General features: G+C 60.5%; 1 protein-coding gene across 1 annotated transcript in view; it reads left to right on the top strand.

Moving 5' to 3' along the window:
• Window positions 1-5,335, top strand: part of SLC8A2 (solute carrier family 8 member A2) — a 28,298-nt gene extending 22,963 nt beyond the window's left edge. Inside the window, 2 exon segments of the mRNA XM_058280494.1 lie at window positions 3,098-3,376; window positions 4,690-5,335. Of these exon segments, the coding sequence (XP_058136477.1) occupies window positions 3,098-3,376; window positions 4,690-5,066 (656 nt within the window). The 3' untranslated portion in view covers window positions 5,067-5,335.
• The last annotated feature ends 10,150 nt before the right edge of the window (window positions 5,336-15,485 follow it).

The following is a 15,485-nucleotide window of genomic DNA, read 5'->3' as shown; positions in this document are numbered from 1 at the left end:
CATCAGTTCCCTTCAGGGAGGCCCCCAGAGACCAGCGGGTGGAGTCGGGGAGCGTGGGGGGCTGTGGTTGTAGGCTGGCGAGTGGGCTCGAGAGAAGGCGGGCTCCGGGGATGGAAGACGCCGGGGGAGGCCTAATCGCAGCCAAATGGCCCCTCCCTTGGAGCCAGCCACTGAGACGTTCTTTGTTGTTTTTTTGAGACATCCCTTTGGCCTGTATTTCTGAAGGGTCCCCTGGCTGGGGACGGAGCCATGACTGAGACAACCGCAGCCCTGTCTTTATGGGACTCACAGTCCAGTGATGGAAATGGAGGAGCTGGAGGAGACCGTAGGAGTAGCCTGGGAAGTCCGGGAAGGCTTCTTGGAGGAGGGGGCCCCTGAGCTGAGTCTTCCCATGGGAATAGGAGTTCTCCAGGAGGAGGGAGGAAATAGGGAGGGACTTCCAGGCAGAGGGAAACCCAGGGCTCGAGCCTGGCGGTGCACATGGTAGAGTGGCACATTTGGGCGTGCCTGTGCCTGGGTGGCATGAGGCAGGAGGGTAGCAGGAACCAGACCTTGCGGGTCCTCAGAGGCCACAGGAGCCGGGGGGGAGACTTGGGGGCAAGAGACAGATTGTGGGAGGAAGCTGGAGGGGGTGGGCTGTGGTGTGAGCTGAGGCTGTGGAAACCGGCAGGGCCTCCTAGGATGGGGGGATCTTGAGCTTTAGTCCACAAACAAGGGGAGTCCGCGAGGGGGCTCTTTAAGCTCTAGAACATTCCCTCGGGGGTTCAGTGGAGACAGAGGGTGAAGCACAACAGAAACCATCGATGCAAAGTCGAGGCCCAACGTGTCAGGCCGTGGATTTGTAGAAACCAGGTGGTTGGAGCAGAGGAAGATGGGAGTGGAGGGGAGACAATAACGATGACGGCAAAACAGCAGTAATAATAATGATGCTGATGCTGGTGAAGACGATGATGGAGCCGGTGATGCTAAGATGCACTATGTGCCAGGCACGGTTTGACGTTCATCTCTTGTGCGAACTTATTTGCGCTGGTTCTTCGTTACCTTGCAGTCTCTTCAGCCAATGCTGGTTGATTCTCTCTTCCAAGCACAAAGTGGTTGCGGGTGCTGAGGGCGAAGGGCACACAGAAGTGTTTCTGCAGCTCCTTTCCCCCCTCCCCTTCCTAGACGCAAGCTCTTTGCAGGCTGTACTCGGTTTAGAGCGTCTTTGAGTCCCTGCAGGCACTGAAAGGGTCCTTCAATAACAACGGCCACAGCAGTAACAGTAACAGTAACACTCGAGGCGGGCTGGGTACTGCTGAGAGCCCTTTACGTGGACTGACGTGTTTAAACGTCTCAACCTTCTCCACGAGGCAGATCCCATCTTACTCCCATTTCTCAGGTGGAACCCTGAGGCTCAAGAGGTTAGGACGCTGATACAGATCACAGCGCTGACAAGGTTGACCCAGCATCGGACACTAGAGCGGTGGCTCCAGAACCCTGGTGGAAGCACAGTGCTCTCTCTAGAGAAGTAAGAGAGCCAGAGTCTGCAGGTCCTTGAATGCCAAACCCAGGAGTGTGACTTAGGTCTGAGGGCAGTGGGGAGCCATGATGGGATTTGATGCAAGTCAGGGAGAAGCTCCAAGAGATGAAGTGATGGTAGCCCCGTCCCTCCCGAGAGTGCAGCCTCTCTTGCTCTGACCTTGACTGTGTCTTGCTCTGGTTCAGTTAAGGATGTGTTCAGCAGCAAACAACAGAACACTCAGCCACAAGCTGCCTAAGCACAAGTTTATTGTCTTTAGGGATCAAAAAAATCTGTTGAAGACAATAAGGAGTCAGCACAGCAGCTCAGTAATGTCATTTAAATGCCCCCTCTCAGCTTTTGTCCTCATGGTGGCAGGATGGCTGCTGCATCTCCAGATGTCAAGTCCATATTCCAGGCAGGAAGAAAGAGGAAGCAGGATAAGGGCAGCGTACTTGTTGCATCTGAGCTTCCAGTTTAGTTTCAAATTCCATTTTACATGGGTGACAGCGAAACCCTTGTCTGTTGAGATGTGGCAGGCAGGCGCAGAACCAAGAAATCACGCAAAGCACTTAGTTAAGAATTTACAAATTCAAGCACTTATTTCTTTAACACATGGCTAAGTGAGCTAAGAAATGTGGAAGACAGCTGTACGACCTGAGTCCCCAGATTGGTCAGTCTGCCTCTGCCGTGACTGCCACCAGCTGTGCTCTGCTCTTTGACATCCTGATGGCTCTTAGAGAAAGCAAGAAGAGGCCCGTGGGCAACGCCTGCATGGCTGGCAGCTGGCCTGACTCGCTCCGGGCGACTGCTCAGGGGTGACGAGAGTCCTCACCCGTGTCCTGCCGCGTTTGCTGCTTGGCTTATTCGCCCTGGACTTTCCTGCTGCGAGTGAGAGGAAGGCAGCATCTCATTCGCACACGCCCTTCACGTTACCCGAGTCGCAGCAGGTTGAAAGCAGGTCGAGGCAGGGCCCAGGAGGTTAGAGCAACACCTCTGAGGGGGCGCACATCCACAGCCAGGGCCCCCATCGGGACATGCTTTCCAGAAACCCTCTGTTTCTCGCTCATCGCCATCTGGGTCCCGTGACCACTGCTGCAAGGCATTCTGGGGAAACAAGTATTTAACCGAGGACATGGCCACCCCTCGCTGCAAGGAATCCTGGGAAAGGGACTAATTTTAGCTGGGTGTACGGTTGTCGCTAGCTGCAAGGACTCCTGGGAAAGTGGGTATCCTTAACTGGGCAGCAGACTACTGTTAGCTGCGATGAATCTGAGCAAGTGAATATTTTTAGCCGATGACGTGGCTGTTGCTAGTTGCAAGGGCTTCTGGGAGAGTAGATCTTTTTAACTATGGACAGGACCAGCCCTCGTTGCAGGGGGGGGGGACCCCGGGGAGCTGGATACTGTTACCTGGGCTCCTAGACTCTTCGAGCTGCAAGGGCTTCTGGGAAAGTCGCTCTTTCTGGCTGCTGGCATGGCCACCCTTGGGTTCAGTTCTTTCTCTGGGACCCGCTGTCTGGAAGTCAAAGCGAGCGGGGGCTCTGCAGGTGAGGACGGAGGAGGCACGGGTGTGCCCAGCGGGGTCCTGTGCCCACAGGGGACGAGGAAGAGGAGGAGGACGGGTCCCGGGAGGAGCGGCTGCCGTCGTGCTTCGACTACGTGATGCACTTCCTGACGGTGTTCTGGAAGGTGCTGTTTGCCTGCGTGCCCCCCACCGAGTACTGCCACGGCTGGGCCTGCTTCGCCGTCTGCATCCTGGTCATCGGGCTGCTCACGGCGCTCATCGGGGACCTCGCCTCCCACTTCGGCTGCACCGTGGGCCTCAAGGACTCCGTCAACGCCGTGGTCTTCGTGGCCCTGGGCACCTCCATCCCGGGTACCTCCCTGGGGGGCTGCTCGCTGGGGCGGGGTCTCGGAGAGGCCGGGCGGGGGGCACGTTGGAAGCGAGGCGACGGCGTGGAAGACAAGGGTCCTGCAGAAAGAAGGCGGCAGGGTCAGGCAGAGGCCTGGTGGTGCACCCCACAGGGTAGGGTGGTGGGAGGAGAAACCAGGGGTGGGGGGTGTCCCGTGGAGTCCACAAGTGGACCTCCTCCCAGAGGAAACCAGCTGGAATGTTCCACAGGACTAAGCAGGAGGACGGTCCCCTGGAGACCCCGCACTGGTGGGGAAGGTGGAAACCAGGCCCCTGGAAAGGAGGGGACAGGGCACTGAGGAGACGGTGCTGGGGAGAGGGGCCCCACAGAAATAAGGCGGGGGCTTCGCAGAAACCATTCGGTGGGTTCCACAGGAGTGAGAGGTGAATGCCACCCCCACCCCCAAAGAAACCTAAGGGAGGCGTCTATAGAACTCTTTTCCAGGTGGGATGGGAACCAGGCCAGCGAATCCCAAAGCACTAGGCTGATGGGGCAGAGGCGGCAGCCGATGCTGGAGGAGGGGTGCCGGAGAAATAAGGCGGCGGGGCGCGGGAGACTAGCGAAACCCAGTGGCCAGCGTCCTCCCGCCCCGAACAACCCTGAAGGAGGCTCCCTTAGAAATAAGGGGGCAGAGACTGGAATTCTGACAGGCGTGGGAGGACAGGGGGACGACGCCTTGCTTTGCTCGTCGCTGGGCTCTAGAAAGCAGCCAGCGGGGACGGGGCGTCCCGCCATCAGGTTTTCTGATGCCTGCTGTCCTCCTCAGAGACTTTAGTCAGCAAGATGTTTCAGGAATGGGTGGAGGCCAGACAAAATCGGGCTGCACACCAGAGGGAAACCAGACGACTGGCAGGAAGGAAGGGTGCTTGTGGATGGGGCCCGACGCTTATCTCGTCCAGCCGGATGTCTATGGGGTGATTTGGCCGGTAGACAACCAGGCAGCTGTCCATGGAAAGCAGGTAGAGAGTCTCAGAGAAAGCAGGCAGCGGGTCTCATAGAATTCAGCGGGTCCCATAAAAACCAGGCAATGAGTCCCACAAAAAGCAGACTGTAAATCCCACAGAAGGCAGGCAGTGGGCCCCACAGAAAGCAGGCGGCGGGTCCAAGAGACTGCAAGCCAAGTCCCGCAGAAAGCAGGCAGCGGCCGGCGTGGAGGGCAGGCGCGGGGACGGGGGCCGCCGGGCCTCTCGGGTGGGGTCCAGGGCCCCGGCCGCTGACGGCGCCCCCCGAGTGCCCGGGCGGCGGGGCCCGTCCGAGCGCGTGCCTCTGCCCGCAGACACGTTCGCCAGCAAGGTGGCGGCGCTGCAGGACCAGTGCGCCGACGCGTCCATCGGCAACGTGACGGGCTCCAACGCGGTCAACGTGTTCCTGGGCCTGGGCGTGGCCTGGTCGGTGGCCGCCGTGTACTGGGCGGCGCAGGGCCGCGCCTTCGAGGTGCGCGCGGGCACGCTGGCCTTCTCCGTCACGCTCTTCACCGTCTTCGCCTTCGCGGGCATCGCCGTGCTGCTCTACCGCCGCCGCCCGCACATCGGCGGCGAGCTGGGCGGCCCGCGCGGGCCCAAGCTCGCCACCACCGCGCTCTTCCTGGGCCTCTGGCTGCTCTACATCCTCTTCGCCAGCCTCGAGGCCTACTGCCACATCAGGGGCTTCTAGGCGCCCAAGCCCCAGGAGGGGGGCCGCCCCCCCTCGCCCTGGGGTCCGGCCCGCCCGTCCCTCGCCCTGGGGTCCGGCCCGCCCGTCCCTCGCCCTGGGGTCCCACCTGCCCGCCCCCCCCTCGCCCTGGGGTCCCACCTGCCCGCCCCTCGCCCTGGGGTCCCGCCTGCCCCCCTCGCCCTGGGGTCCGGCCCGCCCCCCCTCGCCCTGGGGTCACACCTGCCCGCCCCTCGTCCTGGGGTCCGGCCCGCCCCTCGCCCTGGGGTCCCGCCTGCCCCCCTCGCCCTGGGGTCCGGCCCGCCCCCCCCCCGCCCTGGGGTCCCACCTGCCCCCCCCCTCGCCCTGGGGTCCCACCGGCCCGCCCCTCGCCCTGGGGTCCCGCCTGCCCCCCTCGCCCTGGGGTCCGGCCCGCCCCTCCTCGCCCTGGGGTCACACCTGCCCCCCCCCTCGCCCTGGGGTCCCACCGGCCCGCCCCTCGCCCTGGGGTCCCGCCTGCCCCCCTCGCCCTGGGGTCCGGCCCGCCACCCCCCCCCGCCCTGGGGTCCCACCTGCCCGCCCCTCGCCCTGGGGTCTGACCTGCTGGGATCCTTGGCCCCCAGGAGCTCAGCCTCCCCTCGCCCCCTTAGGAGCACCCCCAGCTCTTCCTCCAGCCCAGCCCCTCCCCAAGGAAATGTCCACCTTGAGCGCCTCCCCCCCAACGCTTCTTCCAGAGACTCTCCCATCTCCGCCCCTGACACCCAGCCTCGCTCTGTCCGGTAGGCCCGTCTCCACCCCCCCAACCTCACCCCTCCCTCCCCGGGCCCCAGGGCCTCAGAACTTCCCTCTCTGGGGGGGGGGTGCTTCAAGGAGGCCGAGCCAGCCCCTGGACGTCACAAATCCCAGCCCTTCCCCCAACCCTCAGGGAGCTCCCGGGCCCCAGGGAGGAGGGACGGGGGGGGGGGGGGGTGCGGAAGGGGGGGCTGCCTCCACTGAGGCTCCTTGACCAAGGGAGGGGAGACACGCGGGTTCCATCCTAAGGTGGAGGAGGCACCTGAGCCTGCAACTTCTCACATTCCAGCACCCCTGTCCCCCCTCCACTACCTCCGTGAGGCCGGCCACGCCTTGAGGGAGGGGCCGTGTGTATATACTGTGTTTGCGGGAGGGGGGACGCGGGAGGGTGCATGTCTTGGGGAAGGGAGGGGTGTGACAGACTTTTCTTTTGGGAGGGCAGCAGATTCCCCAGACATGAGAATGGGCCTTCGGAGAGGGGGCTGGGAATCAAAGGGAGTCCAGCAGAGCTCCCCTGACAATCCAGAAGGTTCACTTTGCCCTCAGTGCCGGCCAATCCGGGCAGGACCCTCGAAGAGGAGCCCGAGGGTCCCAGAGGACCAACGCTATAAGCCAGCAAATGCTGCCACATCTCTGCCTGGTGGGGGGCGGGGGTGGGTGGGACTGGGGCCAGGGGGTCTGGGCAGGCGTTTTTAACTTGGGAGGCCACCCTTCTGTTGGGAGGCCACCTGCATTTTCTTACTGTTGATGTTTCCTTCCCAAAGGACACACTTGGGGTGTGGGGGGTGCTGCCCACTTCTTGGGAATCTGAGGATGACCCCGACACCCTCATAACGCCCTGCTGCCCGCTGGGTTTAGCCCTCTATCGTCCTGTCGTGCCCCAGCTCGACATCCCCAGCCCCTTTCCCACCCCTCTCGCACCCCTCACCCATCGGCATAGTCGCTGTCTCTTTTCTCTGTGATTTCTGTAAAAGTTGCCATAAAACTTTGAAATTCTGCCTGAAAACAAAAAAAACCACTCTCTTCCCCTGGGAAGTTGGGATTCTGGTGGAGGGGACTGTACGGGCTGAGGTTTGGGCAAGTGTGAAGTGGACCCGGTAACCTGGCTCGGTCCCCTGGGTGGCACGCCCCGTCCACCTGCCAGGCCGAGGGTGCCCCTGGCTTCCTCTTGCCACGCCCCAGCCGTGCCCCGCATTGCTCTGCGTCGGGCGTTCTAGAAGCACAACGGGGGAGCCTGACTCTGCCAGAATCAGAGCTGGGGTTGATGGGCACTTTCTAAACAAGGCCGGTAACTTTCCCAAAATCCTTGACCGGTGTTGAGTGGGGGGGGTGTGTACAGGGGGACGGGGACCGCTCCAGACAAAGGGCCCCGCGACGGTGTGGTGGGCTTCGGGCTTTTCTGAGTTCTGTAAGTGGTGGGCAGGAACGTTGGCCGGGGTCCAGGGGCAGTGGGGGGTGGAGAGAGCACGGGACCGTTATAAGAGACCTAGTCGGCCCCGCGAGGGAGCTCGGAGGTGATCCTCAGAGCAGAGGGGCCTGGGAAGGGGTTTAAAGGGGTGAGTGGGGTCTGGGCTGGGGGCCATTTCTAAGTCTCCTGGTCACCTGTGAGGCTGGAGGCTGGAGAGCAGGGCAGGCTGGGCAGGGACCCAGGCCGCAGAGAAGGGTCCTGATGTTGGGTGGTGGGAATGGGGGGTGGGAGGATCAGGGAGTGGCTTCGAAAGAGAGAATGGCTGGGCCTGGGTGAGGGGGCAGTGGGAGCGCACAGGCAGGGCCCGGCAGGAAAGAGTGGTGCATTCAGCTGGAGTAAGCAAGGAGAACGAATGGAAGGGCTGTGAAGGGGCGGGCAGGGGGAGGGAAGGCGAGTACCCCCGGGCAAGGGAGGGGAGCAGTTCCCGCTGGGCTGAGGGGAGAGACGGTCGTCAGAAGCTGGAGAGTCTTGTAGTTGTAGTTAGAGCGTAGGAGAGAGCCGCCTGGCAGGAGCTGTGGATTCGCTAGAGGAGCAGCGTCACCGCCAGCTGGCTCCCAAGAGAGAAGGGACCCAGGAGAATGGACGCCTCAGCCTTAGTCTCCTCCCACTCACCAGTTTCCTGCGGCTGCCTGACAACCAAGAAGCTTCTTTTTGCCCTCCGTGCCAGGCAATCCAGGTGGCACCCTTGGAAAGGAACCTGAGGGTCCCAGAGGACCAATGTTACAAGCCAGCAAATGCTGCCACATCTCTGCCTGGTGGGGGGTGGGGTGTGGGGGGGTGAGAGTAGGTGGGAGTTCCACCCGCCCACTTCACCCCCACTGGCTGAACTCTACTGAAAGCGGAAGGACAAAGGAGGTCGCCCAGGTCAGGTTCCCGGGACACAGAGCAGGAGGGAGGAGGGCAGAGTGTGGATCTGGAGGGGAAAGGGTAATGAGAATTTTCAGCTCAGAGAATGAGGTCCTTGGGGCTCAGAGACCAAGATGCGGGGGGGGGGGGGGGGCAGGTAAGAAGGAAGAACAGGTTTGGGGAAGATGCTGAATTCAGGTGTGGACTGAGGGGGCGGGAGGGAGCTGACCAGGGCGCGCCCGGGGCGCAGGAGCGGGGCCGACCTCAGCGAGGCTTGGGGTTTGTCAGCAGTGAGATGTTCCCAGGGATCAGCATTGAGGGGGCACCTGGAAGACGGGGGACCTGCAAACAGGAAAGAAGCCAGAGGGGAGCCGCGGCAGGACAGCTTCCCCGGGGAGGACGCCGCGGCCCCTGGCGCCAGAGCCGCGGAGAGGGTGAAGGGGCGAGGACGGAGAGACACATCCCTGGAGCCAGGCCTCAGGCCATCGGCAGCCTCCGCGGGAGCCCTCGGGTGCGGGAGGGGGGGAGCGGCGATCAGGCGACGTGGAGCAAGGGAGGAGGAGCTGAGCCGATTGACCCGGAGCCTGCAGGCTGCTCTCTGGAGAGATTTGATGGGGGGGGGGGGAGGTGACGGGAAGGGGCGGGCCAGAGGCGTTCCCCCACGGTGGGTGCCCTGCAGGACAAGAGGGCCACGAGGGAGCGGCTGAGCAACGAAGGGCCAACAGCAGCCGGCAGGCCTGGGGAAGCTGCTCCCCCTGAACGACCGTTCCACCCCCCAGCGGCCCCCGAGGGGGTGCTGCAGTCACACACCCCCCCGCCCCCGTCTACAGAAGAGGGGAGGCCTCTGCCCAAAGCCTCCCCACTGGGGAAGGGCAGAGGCCGGGGAGGACGAGGGCTGGAGTGCGGAGTGGGGCGCGCAACGCCCCGATTTGAGCGGGAGGGAACCCGTGGAGCAGGCGTAACGGCAGGGGAAGGCGTGAGCCTGGGCGCTGGGCCCGGCTCTCAGGGGGTCCGGTCCAGAGCTGGGGACTTGGACAGGGAGAGGGATGTCACCAGTGTCCCTTGACTCCACCCCAAACCTTGTCGTTCTCATCTGGACGCAAGGAGTTCCCTGGGGATCAGCCTGAGAGTGATTTAAATTATTCATTCCTGAAGGCAAGCAAAGCATAAAGGCTTAACTTTCTCTGTGCCTCAGTTTCCCCATCAGGAAAATGGAGATAATCATACCAATGGTACCCATTTCACAAGGGGGTTGTGGGGATTGAATGCATACATACATACGTACCTAAAGTGATAGAAAAATCTCTGACACATAGTAACCACTCAATAAATGGAAAAGAGTTACAGTTTCCAGTGTTCCCTGCTCCTTGCTCACCTCATTCTCTCTCACAGCCCCCAGCACCATTTCAGAAGGACAGAGGTCTGTAGAATCCTTGGGAACCCGCGTCCCTGCTTTGCCACTTGAGTTCACTTGCTAAAAAATCCAAACCAGAGGCAAAGAAAGGGAGGCAGGGGAACGTTTTCTCTCTCTCTCTTCGGCCCTGGGGTTATTTAACCCACTTTCTCCATTTAGTACGTAACGTACCCTGTAGACCCGAATGGGTCCATGCTCCTCCCACAGGCTCACGGTCCAGTGAGCACAGAGAGCCGACCAGGTGAGAGGGGCGTGGTCAGTTTGGGACTTCCTGAGAAGTCTGTAGTGAGAGAGGTCCCAGCAGGACACCGGAGGCACTACCCCGGGGAACCGAGGAGAGTTTAATAAGGACATTAACAGAGGTGCATGAGGGAAGCAGGCATGGCTCAAGCAATTGGGCTCTCGCCTACCACACGGGAGTCCATGGTTCAGTTCCTGGTGCCCCCTAAAGAAGACTGAGCTGGCGCGACGGGCAGGCACAGCAAGCTGACACAACAAGATGATGCAAGAGGGAAAACATAACGAGAGACACAACAAAGCAGGGAACGGAGGTGGCTTAAGTGATAGGCACCTCCCTCCCACATCGGAGGTCCCAGGTTCGGTTCCTGGTGCCTCCTAAAGAAACAGACAAGCGAAAAAAGATGAGCCGACACAGCAAGTGCAAACGACGAGGGGATGGGGAGAGATAAATATATATTAAAAAAAAAAACAACAGAGGTGCATGACCGACGGTGCAGCACCCTGTGGTTAGCAAAGGAGGGGAGCTGTTATCACCCCTAACCTGAAGGGCAAGGGGAGGCGCGCAAGGAGTGCGCCCCGTAAGGAGAGCTGCCCAGCAGGAAAGAAAGTGCAGCCTGCCCAGGAATGGCGCCACCCACACAGAGAGCCGACACAACAACATGATGCAACAAAAAGAAACACAGATTCCCGTGCCGCTGACAACAACAGAAGCAGACAAAGAAGACACAGTGAATGGACACAGAGAACAGACAACGGGGTGGGAGGGGGGTGGGGGGGAAGGGGAGAGAAATAAATAAAATTAATAAATAAATCTTTAAAAAAAAAGCCACTAAGTTCAGGGTAATTTGTTATAGCAGCTACAGGGAACTAATACAGAGACTTCCCAAAGACTTCTAGTCCCAACTTGGATCTCTATGATTCTCCATTGTTCTTCATTACATGAGCATGCAGTGGTTATTTTATTTTTCTGATTTCCTGGATACCTTTTGAACACCCTTATTGTAGTATCTTCTTTTGGGGGGTGGGGGGGTAATGAATCTCCAGCCTTGTGCCTCCCATATCCTCCAAAGAGAATCAGTTAAATTCACTCTCCTGCCTTTTTGTGGGTAAGGCTCGGACTTGTGTCTTTGATCCCACCAAACAGACTCGCCATCCTGAGTCTTGCGTTCAGAGGGAAGACTTTCTAGAAGAAGACTTGGTAGGCGACCATTTAGCTGGCGGGCCTAGTGGGCACTGTCTGACTTTGGGGGGTAGCAAGAGTGGGAAGAGGGAGCCCTGGCACTGATGCTGGTGGCAGGTGCCATTACGCTGAGAACATCTAGCACTCGGGTTTATCCTACCGGCAGTGGAAGCGGTTTCCTTGCCAGGCCACCTCTGGGCGTGCCTTTGGGCTTGCTTTCTGGAAACTTGGATTCATGTCTAATTCTCCAGGCCACCCAATGCTTCTGCGAGTGACTCATATTCTTTTCAATAAACTCTGTGTGGTAAATTGTATTCTTCCTTTCCCATAGGAAGATGATACATTCCTGCCTTTTGAATTCAGTAGTGGCCGTGTGATGTGCCTCAGCCAAGGAGAGAGGGTCGAGGTGATGTGTGGCCTTCCAGGCTGTAAAGGCCAGCCTGTGGTTTGCCATGTCTCTTTTCCCCTGGCCACGATGCCCCCTAATGATGTAGATGGCATCTGCTCTAATGGCCTGGGGTCCCAGAGTGACGGTGACAAGCAGCCGACTTGCATGCAGTTGATCAAGAAATAAATCTTGGCAGTGGACTTGGCCCAGTGGTTAGGGCGTCCGTCTACCACATGGGAGGTCCGCGGTTCAAACCCCGGGCCTCCTTGACCCGTGTGGAGCTGGCCCATGTGCAGTGCTGATGCGTGCAAGGAGTGCTGTGCCACGCAGGGGGTGTGTCCACATAGGGGAGCCCCATGCACAAGGAGTGCGCCCCGTAAGGAGAGCCGCCCAGCGCGAAAAAAAGTGCAGCCTGCCCAGGAATGGCGCCGCACACACGGAGAGCTGACACAACAATGTGATGCAACAAAAAGAAACACAGATTCCGTGCCGCTGACAACAACAGAAGCGGACAAAGAAGACGCAGCAAATAGACACAGAGAACAGACAACTAGGGGGGAGGGGAAGGGGAGAGGAATAAATAAATAAATCTTTAAAGAAAAAGAAATAACACTTAATTTTATTAAACTGAGATTTGGGGGTTGGTTGTTACTGCAGCATAGCCAAGCCTAAGCTGACTGGTACACTCTGCTTCTATAGACTTAGTCAGAGCTAAATCCTGCTGTGTCCCCCCAAGACCCCTGACGGATGCTAAGGGGCTGGACTAGATGAGGATTCCTAAGCTGGACTCCACAGACACCAAGAGGGTCAGGGGAGAGGCTTCACGAACGCCCTGAAATTGTGTGCAAACTGCGTCTGCAGGGGCATTTTCCCTGGGAGAGAGCCTGTAACATTCACTGGACTTTCCAATGGGTCAGTGACACAAGAGACTTTTTTGTTGTTGTTGCCATTATCTGTTTCCTCTTTGTGTCTTGTCTCTGGACTGTTCTGTCCTTCTAGCTCTGTGTCCAAATGTCTCCAAATCTCTTTTTTAAGATTCATTTTTATTTATTTCTCCTCCCCCCGTTGTTTGTGCTTGTTGTCTGCTCTCTGTGTCCATTCGTTGTGTGCTCTCGTCTTCTTTTTCAGGAGGCACAGGGAACCAACCCAGGACCTCCTATGTGGGAGGGAGGTGCCCAATGGCTCGAGCCACCTCTGCTCCCCACTTGTTGTGTCTCTCATTGTGTTCCTCACTGTGTTTCTCGCTGCGTCATTTCATTGCATCGGCTCGCCACACCAGCCCATCACGTCACCTCGCTGTTTAGCTCATCTTCTTCGGGAGGCACTGGGAACCTAACCCAGGACCTCCATGTGGTAGGCAGGCACCCAACTGCTTGAGCCACATCTGCTTCCCTCCACATCTCTTCTTTTTTTTAAAAATGTTATTTTATTTATTTCTCCCCACCCCTCCCTGTTGTCTGTTCTCTGTGTCCACTCTCTGTGTGTTCTTCTGTGTCCGCTTGCACCCTCGGTGGCACCGGGAATCTGTATCTCTTTTTTTGGTTGTGCCATCTTGCTGCGTCAGCTCTCCATGTGGGTGGCGCCACTCCTGGGCAGGCTGTGCTTTTTTTTCACGTGGGGCAGCTCTCCTTGTGGGGCGCACTCCTTTAGTGTGGGGCACACCCACGTGGGAACACCCCTATGTGGCACGGCACTCCTAGTGCACGACAGCTCTGAGCATGGGCCAGCTCCACACGGGCCAGGAGGCCCTGGGTTTGAACCCTGGACCCTCTATATGGTAGACAGACGCTCTATCAGCTGAGCCACGCCTGCTTCCCCCTCCATGTCTCTTTTTGACCGTATTGCCTCCATTTCCCCAATGCCACCTCTCTCCTGTCTGCATGGCCAGCTGTGGCTGTGGGCACCGCCTCCCTCCCTCCACCAGCCCTGGTGGCTTTCCTACAGCACGAGAGCGCAGCCGTGGACGCCGAGGGCCTCAGGCCCCTTCCGTCACATCCTACTGGTCAAGGGGAGGGGAGCCAGAGGCCACCTCTTGACGGGGGGAGTGTGTGCGGTGGGGGAAGGGAGGAATTCAGGGCGGCCCTCCATAGTAGGCTGAATAAAGCCCCCCAAAAGATATCCACGTGCTAACCCCTAGAACCTGCGCTTCTATTACCTTCCTGTGTCTAAAAAAGGCCCCTGGAGCTGTGGCGGCTAAGCCTCTGCAGATGAGGTTAGGCTGGGCCCTAAATGCCACGGCACGTGGCCTTGCCAGAGGGAGGCCAGGCGCGGGCAGACGAGCGGGCAGCGTGCCCGCGGAGAAGGGACCGAAGCTTCGCAGCCGCGGGCCAGGAGCGCGGGCGGCTCCCCGCACCGCAAGGGGCCAGGGCTGCCCTCGGCTGGCCCGGGCACTGCCCTGCCCGCGCGGACTCCAGGCCTGCAGCCCGGAGCGCGAGGGGACCGCGCGCTGCTTTCAGCCGCCGCGTGTGCCCAGTCACCGCAGCGGCCGCGGGGGGGCCCAGGCGCCCAGCCGGGAGCCAACTCGGCGCTGCCTCTCGTCGCTCGGGGGCACATCTCCCTAACATTGAACTCTTTAGTTTATTGTGATAAAATACACGTCACATCAACTTTATGCTGATGGCAGTTCCGAGGCACTGAGCGCGTTCGCCACGTTGTGCCCCCAAGGCCACACCTAGTTCCAGAACTTTCCATCGCCCCGGACGGACCCGCCGTCCCCACCCTGCGGTCCTCGGCAGCCCCCGCGGCCCCCGGCACTAACTCTGCGGAGCGGCCTCCTCTGGATGCCCCGTTCAGCCCGCGCCGGGCTTGGCACCCTGCGCCAGGCGCCCCGGGCCTCCCCCGGGCCCCTCAGAGCGCCCCCCTCTGGAAGGCTGGGGGCTGCCAGCCGCACGGCAGCCAGGCCCGCGGGTCCGCTGCTCGGCGGGTGCTCGCCGCGGCGCCAGCTCCGCGTCCCCGTGGTCTCTGGGCCGTGCCCCACTGGTCACAGCTTGCTGGGGCTCGGGGCTCTCGCCTGCCTCCGCCCCGTCCTCGCCCCGCACCACGTGCCTGCCCGGGACGGTCCAGCTGCTGCCGGGCGGCCGGGAAGGGAAGCCTCAGCCCCACTGGGGCTTCCGAGTCGTGCACCCTGAGGCGAGGAAATGGGGGCGTCTGTCCACGGGCTCCCTCCGCTGCCCGTGGAGGGCTGCTTGGGGGGCGTCTCCCCAGTACCCCGTGCCTTGACCAGGGCGTGCGCTGAGGCGGAGGGCTGGCCGTAGAAAGCTGCTGTTGGGCCACCAGGGATGTGAGCGGGGCATCGGCAGCCTCTGCTCGGTTACCTCCCAGGACGGGGGGGCTCACGTACCTCGCCCCTGGCTCCACACCCCCGGCTCCCTTCTCCACACCTCCCCGCACGCAGCTTCTGTCCCCTTAAGGAACGGGAAGGGACAGTTCCTGGCACCTCTTCCACCTCCTGCCACAGCTCTGAGGATCAAAGGCAGACTCCAGGGAGGACTTCCCGGCTGGGAGAGAGAAGGGCTAGGTTTCCTAGGGCTGAGAAGGGGTCCTCAGAGCCTCCCAAGGCACTTACTCTCTGTCTCCTTCCCCCCACACCCCCCCTCCCCTCCCCTTTCACTTCACTTCTCTCCCTGGAGGCGGAGGGAAGGAAATGTCAGGATGATGGATTGAAGGGGGCAGCTGGGGCCAGCAGAGGAGGGGCTCAGGGTTGGAGGAGGAGAAGGCGGGAGGGGGTAGAAGGCCCCTGAACCCAGGGGGGCGGGGGACAGAGACAGACAGAAGGACACAGAGAAGTAGACACAGAGAAAGGAAAGCCAGAGACTAAGACGCAGCGTGATGGAGCCGAGCGAGGCGTCCAGGCGGGAGCCAGGAAGAGCAGGGCTGCCCCAACCCTGCAGCACGCAAAACGTGGGGCAGACACCTGGAGGAGGGCGGGAGGAGGCCGGGAAAAATGAGGCGCAGGGAGGAGGCCCAGGGGGCGGGGGGGCAGAGAGCCTCAGGGACAGGGGCAGTGAGAGAGACAGCAAGAAGGAGAGACACCCAGAGAGGGGCTCAGGCCGCAGAGAAACTGCAGAGGAGAGAGAGTGGCAGAGGGAGGTGACGGGCCAGATCACTGAGGCCAG

The sequence above is a fragment of the Dasypus novemcinctus genome, chromosome 18 (genome assembly GCF_030445035.2).
Source record: "Dasypus novemcinctus isolate mDasNov1 chromosome 18, mDasNov1.1.hap2, whole genome shotgun sequence".
Taxonomy (NCBI): Eukaryota; Metazoa; Chordata; class Mammalia; order Cingulata; family Dasypodidae; genus Dasypus; species Dasypus novemcinctus.
The sequence above is the reverse complement of the archived record's forward strand: the minus strand, read 5'-3'. Positions and strand labels throughout refer to the sequence as shown.